General features: G+C 49.6%; 1 protein-coding gene across 1 annotated transcript in view; it reads right to left on the bottom strand.

The window, feature by feature from the left end:
• Nucleotides 1–6562: 6562 nt before the first annotated feature.
• The window catches only part of LOC120381422 (zinc finger protein 850-like), a 105851-nt gene continuing 96674 nt past the window's right edge, over nucleotides 6563–15739 (bottom strand). The window contains exon 3 of the mRNA XM_039499611.1: nucleotides 6563–7491. Coding sequence (XP_039355545.1) covers nucleotides 6687–7491 — 805 coding nt within the window. The 3' untranslated portion in view covers nucleotides 6563–6686. The remainder of the gene's footprint in view (nucleotides 7492–15739) is intronic.

Below are 15739 nucleotides of genomic sequence, written 5' to 3' on the forward strand. Positions count from 1 at the left end.
CAATTTTCTTTGCACAGATACAGGAACAGCAAGAAGCAGCAAAGAATCCTGTGGCACCTTATAGACTAACAGATGTTTTGTAGCATGAGCTTTCGTGGGTGAACACCCACTTCTTCTGCTTGCATCCGAAGAAGTGGGTGTTCACCCACGAAAGCTCATGCTACAAAACATCTGTTAGTCTATAAGGTGCCACAGGATTCTTTGCTGCTTCTACAGAACCAGACTAACACGGCTACCCCTCTGATACAGGAACAGCAAGATCTTTCTCTGTCCCTTGTGCAAAGCAGGAGGCCAAATTCCATGGAAACAATGGACAAGTAGGGGGCTCTGGGCACATCCAGCCCTGGCCATGAGATGTTCCCTCCCCTCTTTCTTTATGCTGCTGCTGCTATTTCATGGATTGTCTGGGATGGGGGAAAAGCTGAGTTCACTGCAGGTGGAGGGGAAAAGAACCTTGAAAATCTCAGGACCCAACCCTGCTACCAGGATCACTGAGGTGCTGAGAATCTGCCTGGGAAAGGGACTGTGTGAATTGTCAAGGTGGGGAATGAATAACAATCTACAACTAGATCCACCTCATTAACCACCGACACAGGCTAATCCTGCTGGCAATAGAAGGGAAACTGGGCGCCATTCTTTGCTGTTCAGTCATGGAAACAGTGACCCAATTGCACCGCAGTGAATGTGCTGGGGAAAGCTGGACTTCACAGGCAGGTGGAAATAGCAGATCCTAGAAATACCTGGAGCTTCCCACAGCACTTCTGCCACCAGGGTGAGGTGTTGAGCTGCTCACAGCATCCCCCACCATGACCTTGCAGCAGGGAATTGCAGCACCCCCAACCCAATGCAGGGGAGATGGCTGAGTGTATCTCTGTACCCTGAGACCACGGCACCCACTCTCTCTGCCCCACACATAGAATCTGGCCCTGCTGAAAAGTGACCCCTATGAACAAGTCACCTCCAGGAGAGCAGGATTGGTCCTCAGAGAGGGGAACGGGCTTCTCGTGAAGCTTATAGGTCACTGGATGCTCTGGAAACAGGAGCGCTCTGAGTGTAACCCATAGCACACACAACCTGCTAAGGGATGTAGCTCAGTGGTTGAGCACATGCTTTGCATATATGAGGCCCTGGGTTCAATCCTCAGCAGCTTCATGATCATTTTTTCACCCTGCTGCTTTGCTCATGTCCAGAGGGGATGTGGCCCACCAGTCTCCCTGCACCAGTTTCAGTCCTGCTCAGTGAGGGGCAAGTGACAATTGCATGGAAGATCTGGGGGGGTTCTGCTCCTAAGTCACCTCAGTACATTTAAGATTCCCACCCGCTGTGCTGCTTGGGACAACGGTAAATGAGAAGGGTGAATCCTCCAGCACTGGAGGGAAAGGTCCCATCTGCACAGCCTGAGAGGCAAGGAAACAGAGGGGCAGTCAGTGCTCAGGGAGGAGAGGGGTCAATGATTTACTCCCAGCAGGGGACACTGTCTTTTTGAGTATCAGAGGGGTGCCGTGTTAGTCTGGATCTGTAAAAGGCGACAGAGTCCTGTGGCGCCTTCTAGACTAACAGACGTATTGGAGCATGAGCTTTCGTGGGTGAATCCCCACTTCGTCAGATGAATGGAGTGGGAATTCTGTGCCTGGCTTGCCAACTACAAAAGCAGTTTCTCCTCCCTTGGTGTTCACACCTCAACTGCTAGAAGAGGGTCTCATCCTCCCTGATTGAACTAACCTCCTTATCTCTAGCCTGCTTCTTGCCTGCATACTTATACCTTCCGCTGCAAATTTCCACTACATTCATCTGACGAAGTGGGTATCCACCCATGGAAGTTTATGCTCCAATACGTCTGTTAGTCTATAAGGTGCCACTGGACTCTCTATCTTTTTGAGGCAAGTGCTGCTGGCTTGGGATGGTGCTGACAATGGCTAGAAAAAAGGCTGGAGTCAATGGCAGATGGGACCACAGAAGGGGAAGGGGAATGGCAGCCCCACCGAAGGTCCTGGGTGCTCAGATGCCCCAGTTATTGCACCCTGGCCTGTCCTAGAGAGAGAAAAGACACCGAGTCCTGGAATTTAAGCAACGGAATTTAAGCAACGGAAGCTTCAAACCCTGCACGGGTGTGGGCTGAGGTGCATCAGCAGAAGGTTGGGCTGGACAGGGGTGGCAGGTTTGTATAATTTTTGGTGGTGCCCAGAATGGGACCAAGTCCTGCCCCACCTGCCACACACACCTGCCTAAGGCTCTGGGAAGGAGTTTGGTTGTGGGAGGGAGAGGGGTTGGGCTCTGGGAGAGTTTGGGTGCAGGGTCTGGGCTCAGTCAGGGGGTTGTGGTGAAGGAGGCAGTGTGGGGGGCAGGCTCTTGGAGGGAGTTTGGATGCAGGTGTGGGGTCTGGGCTGGAGCAGGGGGTTGGGGTTGCAGGAGAGGGTGAGGGGTGCAGCATTTACCTCAGGCATCTCCCGAAAGCAACCTGCAGCCCCTAAGCTGGAGAGCTGGGGGCGTCTCTGCACACTGCTGCCCGCAGACTCCACCCCCGCAGCTCCCATTGCCACAGTTGGCAGTTGGGGCGGGGGCAGCATGTGGAGACCCCCCACCCCCACAAATGTGTTTAAAAAACATCTTTAGGGGTGCAACTGGTTAGTGCAGAGGGGCCATCTGTTGGGGTTATGAGTTCAAGCTTTCTCTCAAGCCCTTGTTTCTCTTACCTGTGTAGTTTGTTTTGCCAGTTCATATAGAAAGTGCTATACTAGAAAAAGGAGAGTAAGTTCTAAAATGTAGAGGTGGGTGCATACTTTAGAAACATCGCCCCTGTGCTGCCATTAGTTCCAGCAGATTGTTCACTGGAAGGGCAAATTGATTTCTTTGCTGCTGAGAAAGATGCCAGGACAGGTCTGTAGGCACCAGATCTCTCTGCTTCTTCCAGCTCCTTCCCTGCTCCAGTCATTGCTGTAGGAGGATCTTATATGCACTGAGCCTAAACATTTTCCTGGGCCTTCTTAGCATAGTTGGCAGCATGTCAGTCTGATACTCAGTAGGTCCTGAGCTCACACCTCAGAAAAGACAATGGATTCTGCTCCCTGCTTCAGATTTTCTAAAGGAAATCAGAGAAGAGAAGCTATAGGAGAGTGGTTCCTAGACACTCTAACACACACAGAGATCTTCCAATAAGCTTCTTTTGCAGACTAGACTTATTTCTTGTCTGGGCCCAATCTTTTCACCTGGTATAGTCCTTGTTCCAGCTCAGGTGGTAGCTAGGGGATTTTTTTTGGTACAAGGCAGGAATCTTTTCTCTTTCTCCTAGGGAAAAGACCCAGGTTTAAGATGGATTCCTGTACCACGTGACATGGTCACATGACCTGTGAGACCCCAAGCCTTCATTGTTCCTGGCCTGACTCACAGATGGTGCAGGACAGAGCCATCTCCAGTCAACTGTCCTGGTTAATGGGAGCCATCAAGAGTCCAAACCACTATTAATGGCCCACACTTTGCATCATTACAACAGGACCTCAGAGTTATAGTTCATATTTCTAGCTTCAGATACAGGAATGATCGGTTCATACAAACAGGCTGAACACACACAATAGATAATAAGCTTTGTAATGATACTGCACAAGAGACCTTTTGCATGAAGCATGTTCCAGTTACATTATATTCACACTCATTAGCATATTTTCATAAAATCATCAACATCACAGCAGGGAAAGGGTTTTACTGCGGCACCTGGGAACAGTTGAGTTTCATGTTCAGGCTCTGCTATGAGTTCCTCCAGGTTTCCCATAAGCACACAGGGCCCTTAGCGGGTACTCTCAATACAGGAATGGCCCAGATACAATGAAGTGATGGGAATTGCATTTTCCTTTTTAATTTTTGAATTTCCAATGACATTTCTGTTTGTGATTTCATTTTGCTTCGTATAACTGTGTTTTCTCAGGGACTTGATATTTACCAGGCTAACTAACAGCTAATAACGGGAGACTTCCAAGCAGGGCGTGGGCAAGCAGAAAAGAACTGTAAGAGACGCTGGTTTTCGACCTTGTGTTAGATAAGAATAGAATGCAGATTGTAGCAGAAACTGCTGAGAGAAGTAAGCTATCAGAAAGGAATATGTACAAACAAAATGCAGTTGTTGCTCCTCACTGTATGTCGCAAAAGGTATAAATGCTTGCCTTAATTGCTTATCTAACCGAGACCTACCTCGGGAGGGGAAACTCTGCCTGTCTGTACTCTCCCAAATAACTGCAGTTGCTTGAAATAAACGGCATAATATAATAACATTTAACATCCCTGTGGTGGGAAGAACATGTCAACAGCCCAACGCTATGGCATTTAATTTAAAAAAGGGGAACTATACAAAAATGAGGGGGTTAGTTAAACAGAAATTAAAAGGTACAGTGACTAAAGTGAAATTCCTGTAAGCTGCATGGACACTTTAATGACACCATAATAGAGGCCCAACTTAAATGTATACCCCAATTTAAGAAACACAGCAAAAGAACTAAAAAAGAGCCACCGGGGCTTAACAACCATGTAAAAGAAGCAGTGAGAGACAAAAAGACTTCCTTTAAAAAGTGGAGGTCAAATCCTAGAAAGGAGCATAAACATTGCCAAATTGTAGGTGACAAATCTGAGGAACTGTCACAGACTGAAGTGTCACTAGAGCAGGTTTTGGAATTAATTGATAAACTCAACATTAACAAGTCACCAGGACCAGATGGCATTCACCCAAGAGTTCTGAAAGAACTCAAATGTGAAGTTGCGGAACTATTAACTATGGTTTGTAATCTGTCCTTTGAATCGGCTTCGGTACCCAATGACTGGAAGTTAGCTAATGTAACGCCAATATTTTAAAAGGGCTCTAGAGGTGATCCCAGCAATTACAGACCAGTAAGTCTAACATCGGTACCGGGCAAATTAGTTGAAACAATAGTAAAAAATAAAATTGTCAGACACATAGAAGAACATAAATTGTTGGGCAAAAGTCAACACGGTTTCCGTAAAGGGAAATCGTGTCTTACTAATCTATTAGAGTTCTTTGAGGGGGTCAACAAACATGTGGACAAGGGGGATCCAGTGGACATAGTGTACTTAGATTTCCAGAAAGCCTTTGACAAGGTCCCTCACCAAAGGCTCTTACATAAATTAAGTTGTCATGGGATAAAAGGGAAGGTCCTTTGAAGGACTGAGAACTAGTTAAAAGACAGGGAACAAAGGGTAGGAATTAATGGTAAATTCTCAGAATGGAGAGCGGTAACTAGTGGTGTTCCCCAAGGGTCAGTCCTAGGACCAATCCTATTCACCTTATTCATAAACGATCTGGAGAAAGGGGTAAAAAGTGAGGTGGCAAAGTTTGCAGATGATACTAAACTGCTCAAGATAGTTAAGACCAAAGCAGACTGTGAAGAACTTTAAAAAGCGCTCACAAAACGAAGTGATTGGGCAACAAAATGGCAAATGAAATTTAATGCGGATAAATGTCAAGTAATGCATACTGGAAAAAATAACTCCAATTATACATAAAATATGATGGGGACTAATTTAGTTACAACAAATCAGGAAAAAGATCTTGGAGTCATCGTGGATAGTTCTCTGAAGATGCCCACGCAGTGTGCAGAGGCGGTCAAAAAAGCAAACAGGATGTTAGGAATCATTAAAAAGGGGATAGAGAATAAGACGGAGGATATATTATTACCCTTATATAACTCCATGGTATGCCCACATCTTGAATTCTATGTACAGATGTGGTCTCCTCATCTCAAGAAAGATATACTGGCATTAGAAAAGGTTCAGAGAAGGGCAATTAAAATGATTAGGGGTTTGGAACAGGTCCTATATGAGGAGAGATTAAAGAGGCTAGGGCTTTTCAGCTTGGAAAAGAGGAGACTAAAAGGGAATATGCTAGAGGTATATAAAATCATGAGTGATGTTGAGAAAGTAGATAAGGAAAAGTTATTTACTTACTCCCATAATACAAGAACTAGGGGCCACCAAATGAAATTAATAGGCAGCAGGTTTAAAACAAATAAAAGGAAGTTCTTCTTCACGCAGCGCACAGTCAACTTGTGGAACTCCTTGCCTGAGGACGTTGTGAAGGCTAGGACTATAACAGCGTTTAAAAGGGAACTGGATAAATTCATGGTGGCTAAGTCCATAAATGGCTATTAGCCAGGATGGGTAACTGGAGCACCCAATTCCAAGTACAGTCCTAGTGGATGTAAGGCACAGATAACTTTTGCCTCAGGGTAGCTTGTTGGCATCAACTCTCTCTCTCCCCGACCTGGAGCTGATGAAATTCCTGGCTGGAGGGACACACTCTCCTATAAGTCAAAAGGAAAGGAGCTGATAGAAAAGATCACAGGACTGACCCCAAAGAAGGGTGAGCTGCAAAAGGCAGAAGCAGACAACTCATCTGGCAGAGCTGAGAGACCACAGTGAAGATGGTGCAAAGTTCACTATATTGGAATTAGCAAATGTGATTTTTTTTAAAACAAATCTTTGGGAAGCCCTAAATAAATGTATTTCTTACAGTTCTCTCCCATTTGGATTTTCTGATATCTAATAGGGAATGACATCTGATTGAAGCTTTTCCCAAATGCAGAGCATGTGTAGGGTCTCTCTCCACTGTGGATTCTACGATGTCTGACAAAGTCAGAATGCTCAATTAAACTTTACCCACACTCAGAGCATGTGTAGGGTAGCTCTCATCTGTGGATTCTCTGATGTGTGATAAGGTTTGAGCGCTGACTGAAGCTTTTCCCGCACTCAGAGCACGTGTAGGGCGTCTCCCCTGTGTGGATTCTCTGATGTCTGATAAGGTGTGAGCTCCGACTGAAGCTTTTCCCGCACTCAGCGCATGTGTATGGCATCTCTCCTGTGTGGATTATCTGATGTCTGATAAGGATTGAGCGCTGACTGAAGCTTTTCCCGCACTCAGAGCATGTGTAGGGCGTCTCTCCTGTGTGGATTCTCCGATGTGTGATAAGGTGTGAGGGCTGATTGAAGCTTTTCCCGCACTCAGCGCATGTGTAGGGCGTCTCCCCTGTGTGGATTCTCTGATGTGTGATAAGGTTTGAGCGCTGACTGAAGCTTTTCCCGCACTCAGAGCATATGTAGGGTGTCTCCCCTGTGTGGATTCTCTGATGTGTGATAAGGTTTGAGCGCCGATCGAAGCTTTTCCCGCACTCAGAGCACGTGTACGGCGTCTCTCCTGTGTGGATTCTCTGATGTCTGATAAGGTGTGAGCGCCAATTGAAGCTTTCCCCGCACTCATGGCATGTGTAGGGCATCTCCCCTGTGTGGATTCTCTGATGTGTGATAAGGTGTGAGCGCTGACTGAAGCTGTTCCCGCACTCAGCGCACGTGTAGGGCGTCTCCCCTGTGTGGATTCTCTGATGTCTGATAAGGTGAGAGCTCTGCCTGAAGCTTTTCCCACACTCAGCGCACGTGTAGGGCAGCTCCCCTGTGTGGATTCTCTGATGTCTGATAAGGTGTGAGCGCCGATTGAAGCTTTTCCCACACTCATGGCATGTGAAGGGCGTCTCTCTTGTGTGGATTCTCTGATGTGTGATAAGGATTGAGCGCTGACTGAAGCTTTCCCCACACTCGTGGCATGTGTAGCGTGTCTCTTCCAAGTTGATTCTCTCATGTGTAATAAGGTCTGAGTGGCTACTGAAGTTCTCCTCTGGCCTGTGCAGAGTCTCACAGGCTTTTACTTTTTCTCGGAGTGCACAACTCCTGGAAACATTCCCTTTGGGTCTTCCTGATAACCCATGTGGTTCTCCTTGCTCAGCATCTTCCTGCTGGGGTTTCTGCTCCTCATTCTCATGCACCATCCTCTCACCTGATGGGAGACAGAGAAAATCCAGGCATAGGTCACTCCCTGTGGGGGGAGGGATAGCTCAGTGGTTTGAGCATTAGCCTGCTAAACCCAGGGTTGTGAGTTCAATCCTTGAGGAGGCCACTTAGGCATCTGGGGCAAAAATTGGTCCTGCTAGTGAAGGCAGGGGGCTGGACTCAATGACCTTTCAAGTTCCCTTCCAGTTCTAGGAGATTGGTATATCTCCAATTATTATTATTTATTATTACCTGTGCCTGAGAGAAAGAAAATCTCAGAGACAGGAATTTAAAAAGGGATGAACAAACCAAAATATGTGCAGGAGAGATCAAACCTATCAGGAGCTGATTTTCCCCAGAGGAGAGAGGAAGGGATCAGTTTTGGTCTGCATTTCACCAGAACATGCAGGACAAAGTGGGATCAGGTAGGGATCTGCTGCCAGTTGTTAGTCAGGATAGGTGGGAAGGCATGAGTGACATCTGCCTAATTATTCCACATCTGCAGGGAACAATCCTGAACAGAGTCTTTGTAGGGCATCCCAAATGTTTCCTGTATTCACGGACAGTTTTTTACTTGCTTTAACCAAGTCCTCACCTCTGCAGGCACCTCTCGGGAGCACTTCATTCTCAGAACCCTGGAGGTCCTGGACCCACGGCTCTTCCCCTCGTTCCAGCTGTGAGACCACATCAGGTTTGGAATATAGAAACCCTATGCCAGGCAAAGAAAACCAGGAAGGTCAGTGGAATTTGTGGGATGCTTGTCACAAAGAATAGTCCATGGTTTTACCCCCAGCTCATTTTTAAGCAGTAACATCCCAAGACCAGCTTCCTTGGCTCCAAGTGGCAGGAGAGTTATTATTATTATTAATCATACACATTACCTTAGTGCCTAAGGACCAACTAACAGTGTGTCTCCGTTGTGCTAGGCACAGTATAAATGCAGAATAGTAGATGGCCCATGCTCTGAAGAATTTACAGTCTAAATAGACAAGACAGACATAGCATGGGGGAAGGGGTAGAACCCTCTGTTAGAATGGCGATATTCAGGCCTGCCTGCAAAGCCTTCCCCACACACTTAGGTGTATTTTTATCACTTAGCTAGTTACAGGAGTATGAAAACAAAGAATCAAAATCACAGTCTGCCTGTGTCTGGGCCTTCTCTCACTAGGATAGTCTGAGGCCTTGTTCTTAGGCTAAGGACTTTGGCTAAGCTGGGAAGCGAAGGGTCACATCCTCACATCCCAAACCAGTCACACTGAAATAAGGTGCTATTGGGCTGTTAGGAAGATAATCCTGTCCGGATCTTAAGATGGTTAAAGAAACCTTAATTTGATAGCATTGTGACTGGCAAGAAATCACTTATCAATGGTTGTGGTTGTGAAACCCTCATTTCTGTATTGCTTTATCTTTATGGCCACCACTTTTATATTGTTAATCAGTCTGGTTCTCTAATTGTTTCTCTCTCCTGTATAATTAATGTTGCCAGGTGTAAGTTAATTAGGGTAGTGGTTTATAATTGGTTAGAGCAGGAGTAGGCAACCTATGGCGGCACATGAGCTGATTTTCAGTGGCACTCACACTGCCCAGGTCCTGGCTACCGGTCCAGAAGGCTCTGCATTTTAATTTAATTTTAAATGAAGCTTCTTAAACATTTTAAAAACCTTACTGACTTTACATACAATAGTTTAATTATGTATTATAGACTTATAGAAAGAGACTTTCTAAAAACGTTAAAATGTATTATTGGCACATGAAATCTTAAATTAGAGTGAATAAATGAAAACTCAGCACATCACTTCTGAAAAGTGGCCAACGCCTGGGTTAGAGAATTATGTCACAATATGTTAGAATTGGTTAGTTAAATTTCAGCACAATGATTGGTTAAGGTATAGCTGATAATATTACTCAATAAATGAGGTCAAACAGGAGGGTGGAAGGAAATTGGAATCATAGAATCTCAGGGTTGGAAGGGACCTCAGGAGGTTATCTAGTTCCACCCCTGCTAAAAGCAGGACCAATCCCCAACTAAATCATCCCAGCCAAGGCTTTGTCAAGCCTGACCTTAAAAACCTCTAAGGAAGGAGACTCCACCACCTCCCTAGGGAACCCATCCCCGGGCTTCACCACCCTCCTAGTGAAATAGTGTTTCCTAATATCCAACCTAAACCTCCCCCACTGCAACTTGAAATCATTACTCTTTGTTCTGTCATCTGCTACCACTGAGAACAGTCTAGATCCATCCTCTTTGGAACCCCCCTTCAGGTAGTTGAAAGCAGCTATCAAATTCCCCCTCATTCTTCTCTTCTGCAGGCTAAACAATCCCAATCCCCTCAGCCTCTCCTCAGAAGTCATGTGTTCCAGTCCCCTAACCATTTTTGATGCCCCCCGCTGGATGCTTTCCAATTTTTCCACATCCTTCTTATAGTGTTGGGCCCAAAACTGGACACAGTGCTCCAGATGAGGCCCCATGAATGTCGAATGTTGGTTAGGGGGAGAGCGGGAACAGGGACACAGGCAAGGCTCTGCGGCATCAGAGCTGGGAAGGGAACAGACGGTATCGGCGTATAGAGATAAGCCCGACTGGTGTGAAGGGCTTCGGAATATGTAATCTTATAGGTGTAAAAATTGTACAGACTATACCACCCTGTGACATCATCAACGAAGTGCCCATTTGTGCCTGGGTAGGGGCCCTGCTCTGGGAGGGAGGATGCAGCAAGGACTCAGGATCGGTGGCCGGGGTCGCTGTGCATAGGAGATGGGGAGGTTATGTGAGGAGGGGGGTAATGAGTGGGAGAGGGAGGTCAAGAGTTAAAATAATAATATTTGGGGAAAAAATGTATAATAAAGTGAAACTGAACAGAAATAAAACTGGAGTGGAGGCTCTAAAGCAACAAGGCTTCAGTAGGGATTTGGGGTTAAAGGTCTGGGATCCCCCACAGCTCCAGATCCCCAAACCTCTCCTCCCTCCCACTGACCCACCCACCCCACTTCCTGGGTGCCCCTCCCCCACACTCCCCTCCGCTTCTTCCCATTACTCTCAGCCAGCACCACCTCCCGGCACCTTGAGAACTTCTTGTATTTTCTCCTCGTCTCTCACAGCCTCCTACCTCCCTGCTGCTTCTTAGCTCTAACCCTGCACACACCCGCCCCATGTCCTGGCATATCTACTACCCCCCGTCTCCGTCCCTCCCACGGCTCGCTTATCCCTTCACCCATGGGATCCTGAACGGCAACATTACACACTCTCCTAAAAGAGCTCATCTGACTGTCACACAAGCCAGGCATGAGTCACACACCTATTTACTCAATTTAGAATTCTACAGGCAGAATATTTTCCTCTTAAAATGAGGAAAAGGCATGAAAGCTACAGTGATTAATATAGTTACTAATGTAGCCAATAAGGATACATTCAATGCAATTTTAAAATGTGTGACAGCACCAAAAAGGCACATGTCCAAAAATGATACTAGTGGGTGGGAAATAAGGCAAAAAAAGGGGGGGCAAGGAAAAAGACGGTTACTCACCGTTGTAACTGTTGTTCTTCAAGATGTGTTGCTTGTATCCATTCCAGTTAGGGGTGTGCGCACGCCGCGTGCACGGTTCATCGGAAGATTTTTACCCTATCAACACTCGGTGGGTCGGCTGGGCGCCCCCTGGAGTGGCGCCGCTATAGGGCTAGATATATACCCCAGCCGACCCGTCCGCTCCTCAGTTCCTTCTTGCCAGCTACTCTGACAGTGGGGAAGGAGGGCGGGTCTGGAATGGATAGGAGCAACACATCCGGTGAGTAACCATCTTTTCTTCTTCGAGTGATTGCTCCTATGCATTCCAGTTAGGTGATTCCCAAGCCTTACCTAGGTGGTGGGGTCGGAGTGAGATGTGGCAGAGTGTAAGACCGCTGAGCCGAAGGCTGCATCGTCTCTGGACTGTTGCACCAGTGCGTAGTGGGAAGCAAAGGTGTGTCGCCGCCCGACAGATGTCCTGAATGGGGACATGGGCCAGGAAGGCGGCAGAAGAGGCTTGCGCTCTTGTAAAGTGAGCGGAGAGATGACCAGCCGGAACCTGAGCGAGCTCGTAGCATGTCCTGATACATGACGTCACCCAGGCCGAAATCCGCTGGGAAGAGACTGGCATGCCCTTCATGTGATCTGCTACCGCCACAAAGAGCTGGGGCGAGCGGCGGAAAGGCTTCGTTCGGTCTATGTAAAAAGCAAGGGCCCTACGCACGTCGAGGCTATGAAGCTGTTGTTCCCTACGGGATGCGTGCGGCTTCGGGAAGAAGACCGGGAGGAAGATGTCCTGGTTCACATGGAAAGCCGACACCACCTTAGGCAGGAAGGCGGGGTGTGGCCGAAGCTGCACTTTGTCCTTATGGAAGATAGTATACGGCGGGTCAGCCGTTAGGGCACGAAGCTCAGAGACTCGTTGCGCCGAAGTAATTGCGACGAGGAAGGCCGTTTTCCAGGACAAGTAGAGAAGGGAACATGTGGCCAAGGGCTCAAAGGGGGCTCCCGTAAGCTTGGCTAAGACCAAGTTCAGATCCCAGGTCGAGGTGGGGCGTCGTACTGGAGGGTATAATCGTTCTAGCCCCTTCAGAAAACAGGAAACCATGTGGATTGGAGAAGATGGAACGTTCTCCTATGCTGGGCCTAAAAGCGGAAATTGCCGCCAGGTGCACTTTCAAGGAGGAGATTGCGAGGCCTTGCTCCTTGAGGGACCAGAGATAGTCCAGTATCTTGGGAACAGGTATCAGGAGTGGGTTGAGACCTTTCTGATCGCACCAGAGCGCGAAACGCTTCCACTTGGCGAGGTAAGTCGACCGAGTGGAAGGCTTCCTGCTCTCTAGCAGCACCTGCTGCACTGCAGCGGAACAGTCCCGCTCTGCTCGGGTTAGCCATGCAGGAGCCAAGCTGTCAGGTGGAGGGACTGTAGGTCCGGGTGGCGAAGCCTGCCGAAGTCCTGTGTTATGAGGTCCGGCCATAGCGGGAGGGGAATAGGATCTGCCACTGATAGGTCGAACAGCAGGGTGTACCAGTGCTGTCTCGGCCACGCCAGAGCAATGAGAATGAGGTGGGCCCTGTCCCTCCGGAGCTTGAGCAGCACCCGGTGTACGAGGGGGAATGGAGGGAAGGCATACAGCAAGCGATCGTTCCACGGGAGGAGGAATGCGTCCGAGAGAGAGCCCTGGGAGCCGCCCCGGTAGGAACAGAACAGATGGCATTTCCTGTTCTCCCTGGAGGCAAAAAGGTCTATCCGGGGAAAACCCCACCTCTGGAAAATTGTGTGCACCACATCGGGACGAAGGGACCACTCGTGGGAGAGGAAGGACCTGCTGAGGCGGTCTGCCAGTGTGTTCTGCACTCCCGGGAGAAACGATGCCACCATATGAATGGAGTGGGCTATGCAGAAGTCCCACAGTTGCATCGCTTCCGTGCAAAGCCGGGAGGAGCGTGCTCCGCCCTGCTTGTGGATGTAGAACATCGCTGTCGTGTTGTCGGTGAGGACACACATGCAGCGACCTTGGAGTTGGGAGTGAAAGGTTTGGCATGCTAAGCGAACCGCTCGCAGTTCCCTGACGATGTGGAGGGTCAGCTCGCGAGGTGACCAAAGCCCTTGAGTGTGTAGGCTGCCGAGGTGCGCACCCCACCCCATGGCCGAGGCGTCTGTAGTTAAAGTGATGGAGAGATGAGGGGGGCGGAACGGAACCCCGGGATACACCACCCCCGGGTCTAACCACCAGTTGAGCGAGACGAGGACTGACGGCGGGATCGTGACCACCGTGTCTATGGAGTCCCTGTGCGGGCGGTAAACCAACGCCAACCACGTTTGAAAGGTGCGAAGGTGGAGTCTCGTGTATGGGGTCACGAAAGTGCACGCTGCCATGTGGCCTAGGAGGCTGAGGCAGGTGCGCACCATTGTCGTCGGGAAGGACTGCAGGCTTCGGATGATGGAAGCCATGGCCTGGTGCCGAGGCAGAGGGAGGCAGGCCCGGGCTAGATTGGAGTCCAGGACAGCGCCGATGAATTCTATCCTCTGCGTTGGAGTCAAAGTAGACTTCTCGGCGTTGATCATAAGGCCTAGGTGTTGAAACAGGCCTAGGATCTCGGCCATTTGCTGTGCTACGAGCTGCTGGGGCATCCCGCGGACCAGCCAGTCGTCGAGATACGGGTACACATGTATCCGCCGACGTCGAAGGGCCGCGGCGACCACCGCCATACACTTGGTGAAGACCCTCGGTGCCGTGGAGAGGCCGAAGGGGAGCACCGTAAACTGGTAGTGCTGGTGGTTGACAACAAAGCACAGGTAGCGTCGATGAGGAGGGTAAATCATAATATGGAAATACGCGTCTTTCATGTCGAGGGTGGCAAACCAGTCTCCCGGATCCAGGGAGGGAATAATGGTCCCCAGGGTTACCATGCGAAACTTGAGCTTGACCAGAAATCTGTTGAGCTCTCGGAGGTCGAGGATTGGTCGCAGACCTCCCTTCGCTTTGGGGATTAGGAAATATCAGGAATAAAATCCCCTGCCCCGTATGCCTTCCGGCACCTCCTCTATGGCACCCAAACTCAACAGAGTCTCGACCTCTTGCAAGAGGAATTGCTCGTGAGAGGGGTCCCTGAAGAGGGATGGGTAGGGTGGGTGGGAGGGAGGGGGAGAAACAAACTGGAGGCGGTAACCAGACTCCACTGTGCGAAGTACCAAGTTGTCTGTTGTTATCTGGGACCAGGCCGGTAGGAAGCGGGAAAGACAGTTGAAAAACAACGGGGAAGGATCCGGTAAAGAAACTGATGGGCCGTCCTCGAGCGTCCCATCAAAAGTTTTGCTTGGGTCCTGAGGAAGGCTTGGAGGGCGGGGTTGGGACTGGTTTCCCTGATTGCCCGACTGCTTGCGCCAGTTCACTCTGCCCCTGCGCCTATTATCGGGGCGCGGTCTGGGCTGCTTAAACGGGCGGTATGGTTGTGGCCGGAAGGATCTCCGCTGGGTAACCGGCGTGTGCATGCCCAGGGAGCAAATGGTGATTCGACCATCCTTGAGGGTCTGCAGCCATGAGTCTGTCTTTTCAGAAAAGAGACCCTGGCCATCAAACAGCAAGTCCTGGATGGTGTGCTGGACCTCCGGCGGCAACGTGGAGGCCTGAAGCCACGAAATTCTCCTCATAGTCACTCCAGAGGCCAAAGTCCTGGCTCCCGAATCTGCAGAGTCCAGAGAGGCTTGGAGGGCCGACCGGGATGCCTTTTTACCCTCCTCAACAAGGGCCGTGAACTCAGGCCGGGAGTCGGAAGGCACAAGCTCAGAGAACTTCGAGAGGGACACCAAGGTGTTATAGGTGTACCTACTGAGGAGAGCCAGCTGGCTGGCGACTCTCAACTGGAGGCCCCCGGCCGAATAGACCTTACGGCCCAAAAGGTCCATGCGCCGCGCCTCCTTGGATTTGGGCGCTGGCTGGCCATGTCGCTCACGGTCGTTAACCGACTGGACCACCAATGAGCACGGAGCTGGGTGTGTGTAGAGATACTCGTATCCCTTAGATGGGACCGGGTATTTTCTCTCCACTCCCCGAGCGGTGGGCGGGATCGAAGCTGGTGATTGCCAGACAGTGTCCGCATTCCGCTGTATAGTGCGGATGAAGGGCAGGGCCACACGAAGAGGCGCATCTGCTCCGATTATGCTAACGACGGGGTCATCATCCTCTGCCACCTCCTCAACTGGCAGGTTTATGTTTTGGGCCACCCGTCGTAGCAAGTCCTGATGGGCCCGAAGGTCGATCAGAGGAGGGCCCGAGGAGGATGCCCCAGCTATGGCCTCATCCAGTGAGGAAGAGGATGATAGGCCTGGGAGCAGCGTGTCCGGCGGGGGCTCATCGAGCTGCTGCGGAGCCTCAGCAACCAGGGGATGTTCTGCATCCGTGGATGTCAGTGGC

This window comes from Mauremys reevesii, linkage group 14 (assembly GCF_016161935.1).
Source record: "Mauremys reevesii isolate NIE-2019 linkage group 14, ASM1616193v1, whole genome shotgun sequence".
NCBI lineage: Eukaryota > Metazoa > Chordata > Testudines > Geoemydidae > Mauremys > Mauremys reevesii.